At 48.2% G+C, this 17,171-nt stretch overlaps 2 protein-coding genes across 2 annotated transcripts; one reads left to right on the forward strand and one right to left on the reverse strand.

Moving 5' to 3' along the window:
* Positions 1-284: 284 nt before the first annotated feature.
* On the reverse strand, positions 285-3,040 carry CSUI_002128 (serine threonine protein phosphatase; the record flags this gene model as incomplete). The annotated part of the gene is made up of 2 exons (XM_068062330.1): positions 1,792-3,040; positions 285-400 (listed from the first exon to the last, which is right to left on the reverse strand). Coding segments are annotated over exons 1-2 (672 nt in total), but the record flags the coding sequence as incomplete, so codon positions are not given.
* A 1,643-nt stretch (positions 3,041-4,683) lies between these two features.
* Positions 4,684-12,589, forward strand: CSUI_002129 (threonyl-trna synthetase family protein). Its single transcript, XM_068062331.1, has 5 exons — positions 4,684-6,306; positions 7,161-7,395; positions 8,216-9,952; positions 10,704-10,933; positions 11,476-12,589. The coding sequence occupies exons 1-5, from the start codon at positions 5,542-5,544 to the stop codon at positions 11,506-11,508; spliced, it is 3,000 nt and encodes a 999-aa protein (XP_067925692.1). The 5' UTR covers positions 4,684-5,541; the 3' UTR covers positions 11,509-12,589.
* Positions 12,590-17,171: the final 4,582 nt, after the last annotated feature.

The following is a 17,171-nucleotide window of genomic DNA, read 5'->3' on the forward strand; positions in this document are numbered from 1 at the left end:
GAAAGAAGGATAGAAAGAGGAGAACAGAAGCGAGTATAATGCTAGGCGAACTAGACGAGAGAAGAAATGAAGAAGACAAGGAAGAAGAGAATAGATTTGTCTTGGGCCTCGATTTGTTCATTCAAACATGAGCTATGTTTGCTAAGGTTTAGGTTCCTCTCATGTGCTACAAGATAGGCTGGCTTATTTCATCTGATTAGAAGAAGTAGGAAGAAAGAGAAGAAGAGGAGGAGGAGGAGGAGGAGGAGAGAAGGGGAAGGAAGCTAGTTGTGAGTTTCTGTACCTTTCTGTGCTTTCTTATACTTGGAGAGACAGAGATAGGCACATCCTCGCCGATAATAGGCCTTTGAAAAGAGAGGATTGAATTGAAGAGCTCTTTCTGCATCGACAATCCCCGAACCTGGAGAAGACAAAGAGAAAAAGAAAGAAAGAAAGAAAAAGGGAAGAGAGAAATCTCCATGGGCTATCGACAGATCTCTTCGACGACCTACTTCTTCACACTCCGTTAATTTTCCTCCCCTATTAAGAGAAAGATGAAAGAATTGAGAAAGCGATGAGTGTGTAAGAAATGCTTGGGATGTGTTTCCGATGAAACATCTCGAGGCAAATCTTTCTAGATACGAGGTGAATTCTCTTAAGATAGTTCAAGGCGCTCCACAAGACAAAGACACTAAGAGAAAGGAAAAAAGAAAGAAAGAGAAAAGTGAATAAATAAAAAGAAAGATAGGTAGGTAGAGTAAAGATAGATGGAGAGACAGAGAGATTGAAGATAAAGAGACAGAGAGATCAGAGACAGATAGCTTTTCACTACCTAAGAAAAACCCTAAGAAGTCCTCTTTCTCGGCTCGCGATACCCAAGCGGGGAATGTCTTTGTTTTCATTTCTAATTTCTTCTTTTGGTCTTTTTTGTTTCGTGTGGTCCTTTTCGTTTAACTCAAGACAACCGCGGTCGTGCTATCCTTCGGTATCGTGTACGTGTCTCTACCTATACATACAGATACATATATATATATATGAATAGCTGAACGAGCACACATGCGTCCGAGATGAGGATTATTCTCTTCCCTTCTAACTCTCGGATATTTTACAGATTTGTTTCGAAGGTGCATAGACAGTCAGAGGTTCCTACATACGCCCAGCAGACGTGCGTCGAAGACAGGCGACAGGAAAGAAGGAATGAGCTTGAGAGGTACACTCAAGAAGAAAGAAATTAGAGGAGAGGTCGACGAGGAAAGCAACTATCCATAGTTTTCTAGAAGAGAATGTCGAGTGCACTTGCCGAGTATCATTTTTTGAAGAAAGCTAACAGAAGAATGAATAGACATGTCTTGATAAGACGTGAAATCCGTATATAAGCCTAGATACATTTGCATTCACATGCACAGTGCTACCACAAAGTATACCCACACACACACACACCGATGAACATCCATCTTACATTGAGAACAAAAATATCTACGATATCTCGGTAGGGTATAGAAGGGGAGATATGAATGGGTGTAGCTGCCAAGAATACATAAGAGACACGGAGAGGAAAGAGAAAACGAAAAAGACAGGAGGCAAATGTTTCGATACACACAACACGTGGAAACGAGAGGAAAGGTCAACTCCTGTCCCCTCTGGATAGACAGAGAGTTTTGACAGAATGTTGCAGCTCAAGGAGAAAAAGATGTCGGGTGTACATACACCCCAGCTGAGTGTAGATACACCCCAGCAGAGTGTAGATACACCCCAGCCGAGTGTAGATACACCCCAGCCGAGTGTAGATAAACAATGGTGTGATCAACTCACCGTAGTTTTCGAGTTTGATGTGGCAGAAGGCGCGGTTGGAGAGAAGACTTTGCAGAATTTGCTGGGAGGTTTTGGTCATGGTATGATCCGATAGCAATTCAATGGCTAGTGTGTACTTTTCGACTGCCTGATGAAATAACCCTTCCTTGAAGAAGGAATTGCCTTCCGATTTGAGAGATTCAGCCTGTTGCTGCATCTCCTTGTAGCATTCCTCTGTCGAAGCTTCTTCTTCCGCATTTTCCTTTTCTGCCCTCTTTATCTTGTCACAAGCTTGTTCTTTCTTTTCTTCCTCTTCCTCTGACGCCGAGACTGCGTCGGCAATAGCCTGATCTACAGGATCAACATCCATTGAATCGTCTTGCTGCCTCTTTCCACTTTTCTCTGAAGTGTCTGAAGTAGACATAGGTTGTTCGGACTGAGAGGATGATGACGCCTGAGAAGATGAAATGTCTTGAGTCTTCTTCTTCTGCGCCTCGTTTAGACTACTATCCTTTGACGACTGGCCTTCTTCTGTTGGCCGTTCGGGGAGGGGAGAAGAAGGAGACATCGAAGTCATTTTTCGTTATGTTGTGTGAAATAAGTCTCTCTGTCTCTTACAAGATGTATAGTGTGTATCGTTGATTGACGTGTAAGCATGAAAAGAGAGAGAGAGAGATTTTCTGCAGACTTTGATACCATCACAGAGAGGAGGAAATACAATTCTCCGTTCTTCCATTCGAGTGAAACACGAAACGATAATATCTAGGACGAAAAAGGAGAAAGGAATAAAGAGGACCGGTCAAAGAAAAGTAGACTTTACCATCCGGAGTTGAAACATATTAACAAAGTGAAGTGAAGATAAATATGCTAACTTCTTTTCTTCTTTCGAGTCAAGTGTGAGAAGAGAAAAAGAAGAGAAGAGGATTTGAACACTATACTGAACAAGGAAGGAAGAAAAGCACAGGGTGATACTGACCTTGGAAAGCCAAGTCTCTTCAAGAGCGAATGGAGAGGAAAAAATTCTTTTGGAGAAAAAAAGGGCGGAAAAAGAAAGATCAAAGAAAGGCACGTAACCACAGAAGGAAGAGACGAGAACAAGAAAAAGAAGAAGAAAAAGACCGGGTGTATGTACACCCGGTTGGGAGTTCGATGTTGATTGACGACGTCGTTTCCCCGTGAGAAAAAGAGAGCCTCTTTTCTCCCCCGACGCTATTGATGATTTTCTTTTCTTCCGGGCCAAGATCCGTAGCTATATAATGCATTCATTCATACCACTTTTTCTTCTGGTAGGGAGAGAAAAGAAGGAAACGCGGGCCCGTGCCGCTGTAGATCCCGCGCACACGAACAAGCAACCCTAGGGCTGATGCGCAACCACCCCAGGGCATCATCCATCGTCGTCATCTTCTTCACCCCGTGTTGCCAAGAGAGAAGAAAAGGAAGAACAAGAAGTAGTACAGGAAAGACGTGGCAAATTCGTATCATGAAGGTGCCTTGCTTCACGATTCTTATGAAGGAAAGAGGAGAAGATAAGAGAAAGTGATCTATCTTGCATTAAGGAACACCGTCAAGATACATAGTAGACTTCAGGAGGAGGAAGGGCTGCAGATCCTTCCTTGCATTCAATTTTTTCAGCTAGGTCGGCAAAAGATCGATCAAGGAGAAGATGCCCACGCCCCCCAGCCCGAACAAAAGGGCGAGAGATGAAGGCCCAACGACGGGATAGGAGGATGAAATGCGAGAAAAAGGAGTTGTAGAGGAGCAGTGGAGAGAGCGAGAGTACTAAGATCGTCGTAGTCGGCACCTCTACCGACCAGCCAAAGTGTTGCGCTAGGAGATCCTGTTTTGCCTAGAGTGGATCTCTACACACCTCAACGGGTGAAGGGGTCGTTGACTGATATTTTCAGTGACAGCAACTTCCCCTTTTGAGACACACAGGTATCTATCTCTCCCGTCTTCACTTTTGCACACGTCAACCACCGCGCCTCAATTCCCCAACAGAATGTGCTTCTTTAATTCTTTGAAGTAGATTTAGATCAGTAGATGATCACGAGAAGAGGTCCGTCCGCGCAGTTCTACTTTATGTAGCGGATCAGGGGTCCTTCCCTGATCATGACGTGGGTGGGATACAGCCCGACGTCTAAAACTTGATTAAGGAAGAGAAGCGCGAACGCAAGAGTCCTCCTAGCTTCCACTCGGGGGGTGTACCATTCCCGAATATTCAGAGCTCTGTAAATTTGCTCGGCGAAACCAGTCGAAATCACCTGGATAGGCTACACTCTTCCGTCGTCCGTCACCTCAGATAACGATGTCTCTCTCTCCGTCGTGGCCCGCTCCGGCGCAGCCGCCTCTTGATCAAGTTTTGCCGGGTGTAGCAACGGAACATCGAAAAAGTTCTACACGACCGGTATTCGTGTCCCTGATCGTCTTGCGTCCAGCAGTTAGTTCCAGCGCGTGTGTCGTGTCTGTGGCGAGGCTCCTCTGGATGTACCCTATCTGTGCATAGTAATACTTCCCGGGCGAGACGCTGAAAGTCCATGTGTTGTGTCGGGTGGTACGCTGTTGTCCGGAGGAGCACCCTCCGTTGTGTGCTCGGTTGAGTCTGGGGGTCTTTTTAGACACTGCAGCGCGTCTCTATGATGCCTGCTTTCTTAGTCGTCTCCCGCAGTCGTGAGATATGCACTTGAAAGGGCGACTACACACTGTATACCCACGCAACGCTGGATAACGACAGCGAGTATATGGTAGAATACGACGAGCTTCCAATGAAAAAGTGGTAGCGGGGTGTTTCCGTCGGCATAGAAGAAACCGTTGAAACAGCCGACAGCGGGCAACAGCCCACTCCCGTAGTGAGAGGTTCGGCGACACGCGACGTAGCCATCCAGGTAGACGCTGAAATCTGGCTTATTTCTGTATGATAGAGAGACTAGTATCCCCCGTCATCTTCACCCTAGTTGCTTTAACCGTCTAGTGAACTTCGCTTCTACCTCGGACTAATCAGCCGTATGCCTCCGAGCACTAGTAGCCAACGCCCATGCGCCCTACGGCTCCAGGGCAGACGAATGAAGTGACCTCGCGTAGTCGCTGCTGCCCTCTCATCGATGAGCGGCTTCTCTCACCCCCGGCATAGACTGTGGAGACGATTGCAAGAGAACTCCTAGCGTTTTCGGTACGTCAGCACGGGGTGTGAGCGGCCGTCGAGGAGAAACTCTGCGCGTCTCTTCAGACGGGGTGTACGTACACCACACTCACTGGAAGTCGGGGTGGACCCTGCTCTTTCCCTCATCTCGCCTCGATCGACTCCTCAGTGTAAGAACAAGAAAGGAAGTCCGCTTCCCTCGACTATGCTATGCAGTATTCTACCTCCTTTTCTGTTTCCTGTATTTTTGATTTCCCTTCGTTCTCGTTCTTGTCTCAACTACATCATACTTCTTCATTCGTCGCGGTTTCTTCGTTCGGTGTCACCCTCCCTGCGTCTCCCACACTCGAAGTTTGACCATCTTCCGAAGACGGTCGTCACTACATAGGGAGACGGCGGGGGGCGCCCCATAGATCTCTGCAACTCCGCTGTGCACATCGAAATACAGCAAGAATCATCATTATTCTTTTCACAAGTCTCTCCTCTGTGAGCTTTCTCCTACCTGATGCCGCTCTTCTTTCGAAACTTCTTTCCTATATATCCTTCGCCTCTTCCGATTGATTTGCTTGTCGTCCGGTGGTTTCGATGGAGAGTGGTAGAAGGCGAGGTTTCTTCTCTCTCTCACAAGAAGAGAGATGTTCCCGCGTTTTCTTCGCTGTTCGTCACGAGTAGATTTAGCATCGTCGTTGTATTTCAATCTGTACAAAGTCGAAGGACACTGGCGAAGTGATAGAAACGTTCCTGCTGTTTCCTCTTTTTGTGTCAGAAAGATCTCGCGTTTTGCATACTTTTCTTGTCCTCCTATTCCCCCTGTGAAGGCGTTTCAGTCGTTCTTCTTGACACCGCGCAATCTTCTCAATGTTTCTCGTCTTTCCCACGTTGGCGACTCCACTTATCAGAAGGTTTCTCTAACTTTCTATAGATCTTTTTCCCTTTCTTCACTTTCCCTCTCTTGCCAGCTTTCTCCGAGGTGTACGTACGCCATTCCCCCCTTGAATCGCTTGAGATCCTCCCTCATTTCTTGCACATCTCTTTGTCAGAGACTTCGCTTCTCTTCTTCGTCACCATCCTCGAGATTCGCCATGGCGACGACAGCCTCATCTTCGTCGGCACCGCGCCGTGCAGAGAAAGGAACTGTACAGGCTCTCTCTACGGAAGAGAAGATAGGAGATCCAAACTTTCACGTCTGTAAAGACGCCCCATTTATCAAGCGACGTTTAGAGGTGTTTTCGGAGTTATATGAAAAGCAGCAGAAGGCATTAGATGAGAAACCCAAAGTTCCAATCTTCGTTGAGCTTCCTGATGGAAGTAAGAAAGAAGGGACATCCTTCGTCACGTCTCCTTTTGATATAGCTATGGAGATCTCTAAAGGTCTTGCCGAAGCTTCTCTTATAGCTAAGGTACGCTGCGGACAGGGGGTTTCTTCTTCGTTACACGATGTGGAAGCATCATCTCCTCCTCTCCTATGCTCGAGCTATAAGAGATGTCCTTCTCTGTATATGTAGAAGGTGATATCATCATGGCTCCCTTCATGGACGCAGGTGCATGTGCGTGTGTATATACGTTTAGACCCGAGGGTGTATGGAGAATGGTAGATAGATGTGCATCTAAATGCATTTTATCCAGCTGTATCTCATTATGGAGGTGTAAGAGTCTCTTCTGGAGGAGATGATGATGTACGACGACGAGCTTTCCAGTTTTCCTTTCAAGAGCACACCTCGTGTTTTTTTCAGATCGGTCAAAGGCATGTACGTCTCCGCTCTCCCCATGCACACCATCATCCGTCCTACCTAGTTGTCTAGGTGTTTATGTATGTATGCCAGTAGATCCATAACTCGATGCAGATACACCGTTCTGATGGATCTGTGCGTACGAATAAGGAAGGTAAAAGCTCTTTTCTGTTTCGGCGGACATGCTATATATGTCTATATATACATGCATACTGGGGACACATACATATGTATATGTATATGTGTGCTTCGGTATGTATGCTATGACAGAGAGGTCATGATGTGTTCACTGAGTGTATTTGTATGTGAATTGATGGTATCTGTCTCCCTTCACACGCCTCTCCATGTATATGTATGTGTCTATATCCACATGCATGTATATGTATGCACTTGAAGGCTGTGTATAGATCTATGTGTAGATGTGTGTACATGACCGAAGATCATTATTTCTATAGATGTACGTTTATCTGCTTAAAGGTGATGTATACATCTGTATGTGTATGTATGATGTGTGGGTATTGAAGGTCATGTATAGCGATACAGGTGTAGGGCTCGATTCAGGAGTCGTCGCTGCAGATGACGAAGAGGAAGAAGACGAAGGAGATGAGTGCTGTGGGTCACTGCAAGAAGAAAAGAAAGAAAATTGGATTCTCTGGGATATGAAAAGACCCCTAGAAGGCAACTGTAAACTACAACTCTTAAAGTTTGACTCCGACGAAGCGAAGCACGTCTTCTGGCATTCCAGCGCTCATATACTCGGTAAGGAGGTGGAGTAAGGCTACACAAAGAAGACAGAAAACAGAAGACGGGGGGAGATTACAAAGGGGTCTCTGTATATCTGCCTATATATCTGTTGGTTTATCTTTCAACCTATCTCGTTTATTTTTCTTTGCTTTAGCATCTTACCTACTCATGAGGCTAGGTCCATTTCGATGCAAGTATACATACAGTGGAGTTCGAAAGAAAGGAAGAAAGAAGAATTTATCTTGCTTGTCGGTTCGTTTCAGATCGTCTCTTGGAGGTACACGTGTGTTTTTTGGCTAGACTATAAAGAGAGTTAGGCATCCATATGTATACGCCTGTGTTCTGGGCTCGACTCTATACGTCTGTGAAGGTCTTTTCATCTGGACTTCTGCGGTATATACATCTCTCTGTATGTTGTTGTCTAGTGATGGATGGTAATGGAATAGGGAAGTATTTACCTGTGAGATGGAAAGAATGCATGCATTCGGAGACCAAGGAGAGAGGGTGGAGGTGTATGGACTGTGCGGTGCACGAGACGGGGAGAGGTTTCGTCTTATTCGCTGAGACAAAAGAAAGGAAGGAGCGCAAGTCTCCTTTTAAGAAAGTCGACTATGTTTTCCGATCTTCATTCTTTCTGTTGTTTTCCTACATCCTTCTCTCAGTTCTCTGTAGATCCATCGTCAAAGGTTACATGCACTTAACGACCTTCATAACATGAACACTTGAAAGATGTATGTGCTTGAGATAGGGCAGCCGCACTTCTCCACATGTCTACAGTGCATACATGTATCTCTATAGAGATTCTATTGAGTTTATCTCTTTCTTTCTTTCTTAGGCCAAGCGATGGAAGCGGAGTATGGAGCCCAGCTGACAGTTGGCCCGGCGTTGACGTGCGGTTTCTATTATGACGCCTATCTAGGGAATGAGTTTCTAACAGAGGCATCTTACGAAGTGATTGAGAAACAAGCTCTTCGCATTATCAAGGAAAACCAACCTTTCGAGCGATTGGTCTGTAGTAAACAAGATGCTTTAAGACTGTTTCAAGACAACCCATTCAAGGTCCAGCTCATTTCAAGTAAAGTGCCTGAGGCCGGTCTAACAACGGTGTATAGATGCGGTGATTTGATTGATTTGTGCCGAGGTCCTCATCTTCCAAGCACAGGGAAGGTGAAGGCTTTCCGTATAACCAAGCATTCGGCTAGCTATTGGCTAGGCAAGACACATTTGGATTCCTTACAGCGTGTCTATGGTGTGTCATTCCCAGACACGAAACAATTGAAGGAGTATTTAAAACTGTTAGAAGAAGCCAAGAAGAGAGATCATCGTCTTCTAGGGTCAAATCTCCACTTGTTCTTCTTCGATACCAATGTCTCACCAGGGAGCTGTTTCTGGTTGCCCGACGGAGCTAAGGTGTACAACAAACTTTGTGACTTCATGAGACAAGAATATAAAGTCCGGGGCTTTCAAGAGGTTATTTCTCCAAATATCTTTAGCTGTGACTTATGGAAGATTTCAGGACATTATCAGAACTATAAAGAGAATATGTATCTCTTCGACGTGGAAGGAAAGGAGTGGGGATTGAAGCCTATGAACTGTCCTGGGCATTGTATTATGTTCAAGCATTTAGCTCCCTCCTATAAACAACTCCCTCTACGTCTAGCCGATTTTGGTGTGTTGCATCGAAATGAAATTAGTGGCAGTTTAACAGGTTTGACACGTGTTCGGAGGTTTCAGCAAGACGATGCGCATATCTTTTGTCGGATGGATCAAATCAAACAAGAAGTCTTTGACGCTTTGTCTTTCTTATTCTTTGTCTATGAACAATTCGGGTTCTCCTTTGAACTCTATCTCTCCACAAGACCTAAGAAAGCGTTAGGGGATCTCCATGTATGGAACCAAGCTGAGACGGCTTTGAAAGAAGCTCTCGACTCTATAGGAAAGCCATGGTCGTTAAACCCAGGGGATGGGGCTTTCTATGGACCTAAGATTGATATTAAGCTCTTTGATGCTCTTAAACGATCTCACCAATGCGGGACCATTCAGCTTGATTTCCAACTGCCTATACGTTTCAATCTTCAGTATCGAACCCAAGATGAAGCGATCTCGAATCGACATGCCGTAGGAGGACGGGGAGATGAGAATGACGGTAACGGGAAGGGTGAAGGGGAGGAGGAGGAGGAGAAGACGGAAGGAGGGAAGAAAAAGAAAGAGACAAAACGGCAAGAAGGGGAGGAACATACAAACAATGGAGTTGTTCATGGGAAAGAGGCCGGAGATGAGCATTCTCACCATCATCATCATCATGCGAATGGAGTAAACATATCAAACCATAAAGATTCGGAGAAAAAAGAAGAGATCTTTGTGGAACAACCTCTCCGTCCTGGGATGGCGAGACCTGTGATAATTCATCGAGCTATCCTTGGATCGATTGAAAGGATGTGTGCAGTTCTTATCGAACATACAGCCGGAAAGCTACCTTTCTGGTTATCTCCACGTCAATGTATTGTATTGCCAATCTCTGATAAGGTTAACGATTATGCGACGTCTGTCCGAGACACGCTTCATGCCTTCGGTAAGGAGAGAAAAGAATCACATTGTCTTTTCATCTCATGAAAGGACGGTCATATCTGCCGACCGCTCCTTCGTTGGATACTAGGGGACTGAAACATACCTATGAATGATAGACAAACACATGACACAGGATCAAGGTGGCTACTTCGTGTATTGTTGGATATACAAGTGCTTTAGAGCACATGTTGATCATACATGGCTGTTGTATGTATCTGTCCATCTATGTATGTAGATGTATGGGAGATAGAGAAGTATGAGATACGGTGGATGAGAGAGGAGGGGGTGTTTATTGCATCATCTCTATTGACAGCCTATTTGTATGTGTTTTTTTTCCTCAGTTTTCATTCGAGATGTCTATCATTTTGTGCGGATACATGTCATGTTTGTCCTTGTATCGATGTTCACGGATGTCTGCTTTTTTCACGAAGAAGGTGTCGATACACCGACTTCAATACATCCCTCCGGTCATGTGTCCCTCTCTTGTTATATGGGAGTTGAGAGACTCGGAAGAATGCAGGGAGAGATCGCATTGAGTCTACGGTGGATGAAATGCATCCTTCTTGAAGGTGTATGAGAGAAAAGAAGCACAATGTATTTCATATACGTACCTACACCCAAGTAGATCTGTCTACTCCCGGGATGTGTCTGTGTCTATCGCGCTGCATGCATTGTCGATATAAAGTGCTTTCAGACGAGAGGGACTCTCCACTGCTGTCAGCTTTTGGATATGTATCTTTTGTGTGTATTTACAGGGTATGAAGTAGGACTCGATCTGTCTGATAATACGGTGAACAAGAAGATTCGGGAAGCTCAGCTACAGCAGTGGAATTATCTCCTGGTTGTCGGTGAGAAAGAACGAGGAGACAAGACAGTCACAGTACGTGACCGTGCTGATCCGGAGCATCAGAAAGTCCTTTCTATGGAGGAGCTTATCAAGCTGTTCGAGTCTCAGGGCATGCCTAACTCAAAGAAGACATTGACGGTAAGCTAAGCTTACCATCTAGTTGTTCCCGTCTTCTAGGCGGGGGAGAGGCTTTTCTGCGAAACAAAAGACGTTCAAATCACGCCTTCACTGTGGCCTAGGAGGAACACGATCTCTCCGTGGATTGTGTGTGTTGGGGATGTAGGTGATAGGAACTCAACTTACTGTAGACACATAGCTAGCTAGGTAGCTAGGGGAGTGGACACAGCAAGGATGTGAAGATCACTGCAGAGAAACTTGAGAACGTGCGGTACATAGAAGTTATGGATCCGCTGACACACACAAGGGGGTGGTTTAGTTCGTTTCGCCACACACAACAGACTTTACCGTGTGTCTCGACGTATGTTGGTCTTGTAGCGACGTGCTTTGCATAGTGTACTCTGTGCGAATGTCGAAGGTGTCGGTTTTTTCATCCTATTGTTTCTTTTGTTCTCGATCCTGTCATATGACTAGGAACGTTGAAGGCGTCTTTACTCTTTTAGTCCCCGCTCCTCATCTACCTTTTCCTGAGTGTTTTTTCTGTGTTGCGCGTGACTTTGCAGCTGGACAGTTGGAAGCAAGTTTCACAGTCGTAATCCATTTCTCTGAGAAGTTGGTCGTTCACAGGGATCCATTTCGCAATATGGAATCTTTTTGTGCTCTGTCCCTAGCAGTTTTCTCCGTTCATTGGTCTTAGCCGAAACTGCATCGCATGCATTCAGCCGGAGAAAGTTTCCTCTTTTATATATATTGGAAAGCTTTATCAGCGTCATCATCATCCATTCATATGTAGTTTTACTTCGCAAAGAAGGATTCTCAGGCACATTCTGTCGGTGACCTCGTTGTAGACGACGGGGACAAGGGTTGTTTCCCGAGGCTGTCTTCTTAGCGAACGAGAGATCCGAGTTTTTTCATGTTGAGAACCGGTTTACCCGTCTCAGCGAGTGTGTAGTATAGCTGGATGATGATCTCAAAAAGTGTCCCGGGGTTTGGACTCTGTTGTGTTCTGGTGTCTCGAAGACACTTCTTTGGCAAGAGAACAGGGCGTTAGTTTCCGTAAGCTCAGCCGCACAGGAGCGATTTGAGTCTCGTTGGGGTGTGTCTTTGTTTTGTCTGTTGCTACACATTTGTGAGACGGATATTCCACCACTGTGGTGTTAGAAGGGAGATCCTTGCGAATGTGACGGAGTTTCTCAACTCATGAAGAAACGACGTTTTTCGTTCCTGCCCCCTCCCTGATATGAAAAAACTAGGTAAAGTAGGCTGTGGTGGATGTATAGTAGGAAAGGAAAAAAGTGGCGTTCCTAGCATCTGCGTGGTGTTCCTGCAACCAGAGGGGAGACATCCATGCGAGGACAGAGACTGGCCTGGCTGTTCGTTTCGCAGGCACTGGTGTTACCGGATTTTTCCTGCGACGTGTTTTCATGAGAAAGGCCGAGAGAGCTCGGGGAGCACACCCAGCTTTTTTGCCTCTTTTTTGAAGATATTGAAGCCTTTACAGTGGCGCTGGTGTGTTCCGTAGTAGTGGTGGTTCCATTGACCGACGAAAGGTGAACTTTTGTCGTAGACAAAAAGATAGAGGATGGTGTTCCAGTCAGTGTCCCAATCGGGATAAGTGGGACCCGTATCGGAGACTGAATGTGATCTGTTGAGCGCTCAAAACACGTAGAGGGGCTACAAACGAAATTGTAGAGGTTCACGTAGACGTCTCCAGTTGAGGGCGCAGCGACCCCGTTCGTGGAGTGCCAAAATAGAAGCTGACGGCTTCTTACAACATACTGATGCAGTAGCAGCTGAGAAGAAACGCAAGGCTCCGTGGAGTTGACAACGCTATAGAGCGATGGGTCACGCTCGCCATATGTTAGTGAGGCCACAGGCGTAGTCAGACGACCAGAAAAACTCGGAATGAGCGGAGAGTTGGCGCCGCAATCTACTCAAGATCGGCGTTTGTTATAAGGGGCATCGGCCGAGGCGGATACTGTAGTCACCTGTTACAGAAGGGGAAGGTTGTGCCCGAACGGATCCGCGCAACATGCCGCCGACACGGCATCGTGGCGTCACACAGAAGCTAGGTGACGCTCGTATAGCGGCGGCTACCGTAAAAAGAAAGAGACCTGAGGTAACGGGTACTCTAGTGCAGTTTGGAGAACTGAAACATACCGCTTACCTGTCCTGACGCTCCTCCTGTTTCCCACCCTTCTGAAAGAGACCAAGTTTCTCCTCAGCAATGAAGCTCCGCAGCCGAAGCTGAGTCCTGACGTGTTGAGGAGAAGCGTCGACAATGCGGCGATTAGAAAAGACCCCCTCACCATTTTTAGCGACGGTGGAAGGAGCGAACGGATAGCGAAGGTGAGAGATTACCGCGAGGAGAAGATGCATCGGATCCCTTAGTAAAACTGTCAGAGCTTTACAAAAAACGTGGCGGAGTATCAGAGAGACCGCCTGATGCACCCGGGTTTCTGGACTTAGACAAACGCTCGCGGTTTCCCCCCCCGAGGCCAGGCCCAAGGTTTGCCGGCGGAGAGCACGGCGCTAGGCCTCCCGACGATGTTCCTGAAAGGAATGGTCTTGAGCGTGATCGTCCCACAAAGCGGCGCTCTTCACGTTTCTGAGAATAACTAATCGACGCCATGGTACACCGGCTTTCTGTGGCATCGGTTCTGATGCCATTATGCCCTGACCGAGCGTTCTGTGTTGGAGGTACGCTCGGCGCGGGCTTGCGTCGCACGCCTGAGGACGGACCACGGCAACACGATCCGTTGCCGCTCGTTAGAAGGTCAAGGATGTCTCCTGGTGAACTCGTGGATAAAATGGACTGAGCCTGAAGAGCCACATGCCTCCCAGGCCATGCACTTTGGACAAAGTCGTTCGCCGCGGGACGAGGAGCTGGCGAACAGGCATCATTGTCCGCGGGCGAATTCGCTGGGGATTTGTACATCCCTACTGGGGAGATAGCACCAGTTAGCCCTTGTGTCTGGACAAGAGGAGGGGAAGAGCCACCACTAGGGGAAACCTGCGGGTGGCTGAAGCAACGCAGAACAAGATACGCAATCCCTCTTTGACGACGACAAAGGACTTCCAGTCACACCGGCAGCATGGTCGGAAATTCTAAGGGCAGAAGGTGCAGTCTTTCTTTGTAGTCCTGGTACGACCTCACGTGAGGTCAGAAAACAGATATGCCGGCTTCAGCCGCCCCGGCAATCTTTAGAAGGAATAGAGGCTGCATAGAAGGGAAGGCTGAAACAAGGAACCGCTAAGGTGTTTGCTTTGTCGTGCTAGGTAGGTACCTGAACAGGTGTGTCGTGATGCTTTCCGCGAATGACACGAAGGTACACAGAAGCCCCAAAGAACTGTCCTAACTGAGGGAGTGTACCTCTGCGGAGCTCCCGGATATCCAGCCAGGTTATGCCGCCGTCGCCCTGGCACATGACGCCGGTACATTGCAGGACTTGCGTCGCCTCTCCGCGATGCAGGAACAGCAGCTGCACTATCATGCCGGAGGGAGGAGCTGCAGTCACGTGAGGTGACAACGGAGGAGAACCTAAGAGCTTTCTCCTCCCCAAAGAGATTATGACAACCGGTTGAATCAACATCGAGAAGAGTGCTCAACAGTTTTTCTGCTGAAGCGTGAATCCGGTCTTGTGCAGCTGTCTTCTTTCCACCTCGCGGTCTCTCTGTCACGTCGTCTGCTGCACCGGCAACGGGATGCCTACTGACACTGGTCACGGAAAGGTACTGAGACGGGCGCAGCTGGTTCTGCTTGCAGGCTGTTGGAGCTTGGTCAGGGAGAGCGTAGGGAGGTGTGCATCGGGACGGCGGCTCCGCAGCTGGCGTAGTCTGCCTTGACCGGGTCTGGTGAACCCCTGTTGACCCAGACCCAGCGATCCTGGGTGCATCAGGGAAGCACTGAGGATCACTATGCTGATTCCATAATCTGTCCGCCTGCCGCTTCACGCGAATGTTCGGGGGTGCGTGACCGTGACAAGGGACCGCGACACTGTCTATCCCTCCGCGGTTGTTTTGGACTGGGAGCCCATGCGGAACAGTGGCTGCCACAGGAGGAACCGGCCGAAGGAAGTGCAGCGCTGTCGTGTTCTGCATATGCTCATTCGCTCCGTCCTGAGCATCACTGGTGCCGAAGCGGGGGATGGCACCTTCTGCTCGTTTCCCGTTTGCCGGTTGAGTTAGCACGCGTTTACATGGGGAGTCCAGCGGGGGGGTTTCACTCGGAGATGCAGCGGGCCGGCGCAGCCTTTTTTCTGCAGGCACCTTCCGTCTTGGAAGTTCTGGCTGTGTTGCAGGTCTGATAGAAAAAGAGGAAGCGCTTACGACAGACGGGCAATGAGACAGGAGACAGCGGCCTACTACTAGGATCACCCGTAGGTGAAAGAGGCCTTCACAGACGGTTCGGTATCTGGGCTTTGCCTCGAAGTGACACGAAGACAAGCAGCCCTCTTCCCGTATCCCTCGATCTGACTTCTGCTGAGGAGTCATGCTGGTCTGGCTCTTTTGGAATGGCAAAGTAGTGAGGGCTAACAATCCCCAAGGGCTGGCCGCTTTGTCAAAAGTGAGGTGTGCCAGATACACCGACTGAGACAAGCCACCTCGGCGTCAGAGATGCAACAGAAGACTCACTGAGCTCGCAGACAATGATCTGCGTAGGCGCCCGGCGTTTCTGTGGTCTTCTCCGAGGTGTTTGACTCGCATCCTGTTGAGGAAGGCGGGAAGCGCGGCGGGTTACCATTTCACTCACGTCTCATCATCGGAGCAACTGAAGTCACTACTTTCATTCACCGGCGCTTGACAAAATGACTTGACAAGAAATTGCTCAGGCAACTGGACGAAATCTAGAAAAGCCAGACTCCGTGAGGTGCGAAGCTGCCATAGTAGTGCGCAGCTTGAGTATTACAGATCTTCGGGCTGCACAACACAACGTTCTTGCAAGTTGGCTGGATTGGCACCTGTGACTTACTGCTGTGCTTAGGATATGTCGCTCGCGCAACGGGAGCTGCAGTCGGTCCAGCAGTAGTTTCCCGGTACTGGGCCCCTACAGTTTTGAAGAAGGGATGTTGCAGAGCGTCATGTGCAGAAATTCTTTTAGAGGGGAGAGAAACAGGACAGCCGCAAGAAAAAAAGGTACAAGGCCTATCGAAAACAAGACCGGAAAGAGAGCTTCACACCGCTTACGCCATTGTCGCCGTACATTACGTTGCCTGCTTTCCGTTGTACGGTCCCTCTTCGCGACACACCTTTCATTTGGGTCGAAACATAGCAGCCTTCTGATCAGACTTAGGGCCTCTGGGCTGGCTGTTGGAATCAACTGGTGAAGTTGGCAGCCCGGATACTGCAACAAAAGGGAAAGGGGGGACAGGCAGTTGCTGCAGAAGAATAGAGTGCCATCAAGACTTTGAGTGCTGAGCTGCGACTGGGGAGCATGTCTGTGTCCAAGAGCCTTGGGGGGACGCCGCCTAGTAGTTCAGCGCCTGTCCTACCACAATCTGGGGTTATGGCCGGCCACGTGGCTCTACCCCAGGTGTCTGTGTGCTCTTGCCTTGTAAGGCGTTGAGGCCGTGGTTGGTGGTACGGTACGAGGAGCCGTAGTTAGTTTGGGAGCATTTGGATGTAACCAAGGGCGCCGCTGGGGCCAGCACAGGGGTTTAGGGTTCCGGATTCACGCGGGCACCAGCGGTGAGTTCACAAACTCAGTGTCTGCGCACGGCTTCACGTGGCCGTCAGCGGTGAGTTCAGAAACTCACTCCTCACTTGTGGCATTTTTATCCCACTGGCAGTGCAGAGGCGATAGCCTTCTGGCCATTCCTGGACCGATGGCGTTCCGAGAACTTGACATATCTTGTCGAGCTGATCGATCTCGGAGGCGCCAGGAAACAGTGGCTTTCCGGTGAATAACTCTGCCATCAGGGCTCCTGCAAAGACAGGTACGTACAGAGCGTCTATGCCAGAGGCCATTTGCTCTGCGCTTTCATGGCAAGCAGCGTGAAGTTCTGGCAACAACTCTGGGCTTCGCATTTGCGACAGCAGATGCTTTTACTCTTTCCGCGTCCACACACAGCACCCGCGGTTGGGTAGACCGTGTACCCTGCAATGCCTGCGATCCTGAAAGAGCGCCGTACAAACCTACCTGTTGCCCACAAGTCAATAGGTGCACTGTAATTCGCCGACCGTAAGAGGACTTCTGGCGCTCGGTACCATCTTGTTGAGACGTATTCTGTGAACGGCATGCGTGATCGGATCTCCCTTG

The sequence above is a fragment of the Cystoisospora suis genome (assembly GCF_002600585.1).
Source record: "Cystoisospora suis strain Wien I chromosome Unknown contig_888, whole genome shotgun sequence".
NCBI classification, from domain to species: domain Eukaryota; phylum Apicomplexa; class Conoidasida; order Eucoccidiorida; family Sarcocystidae; genus Cystoisospora; species Cystoisospora suis.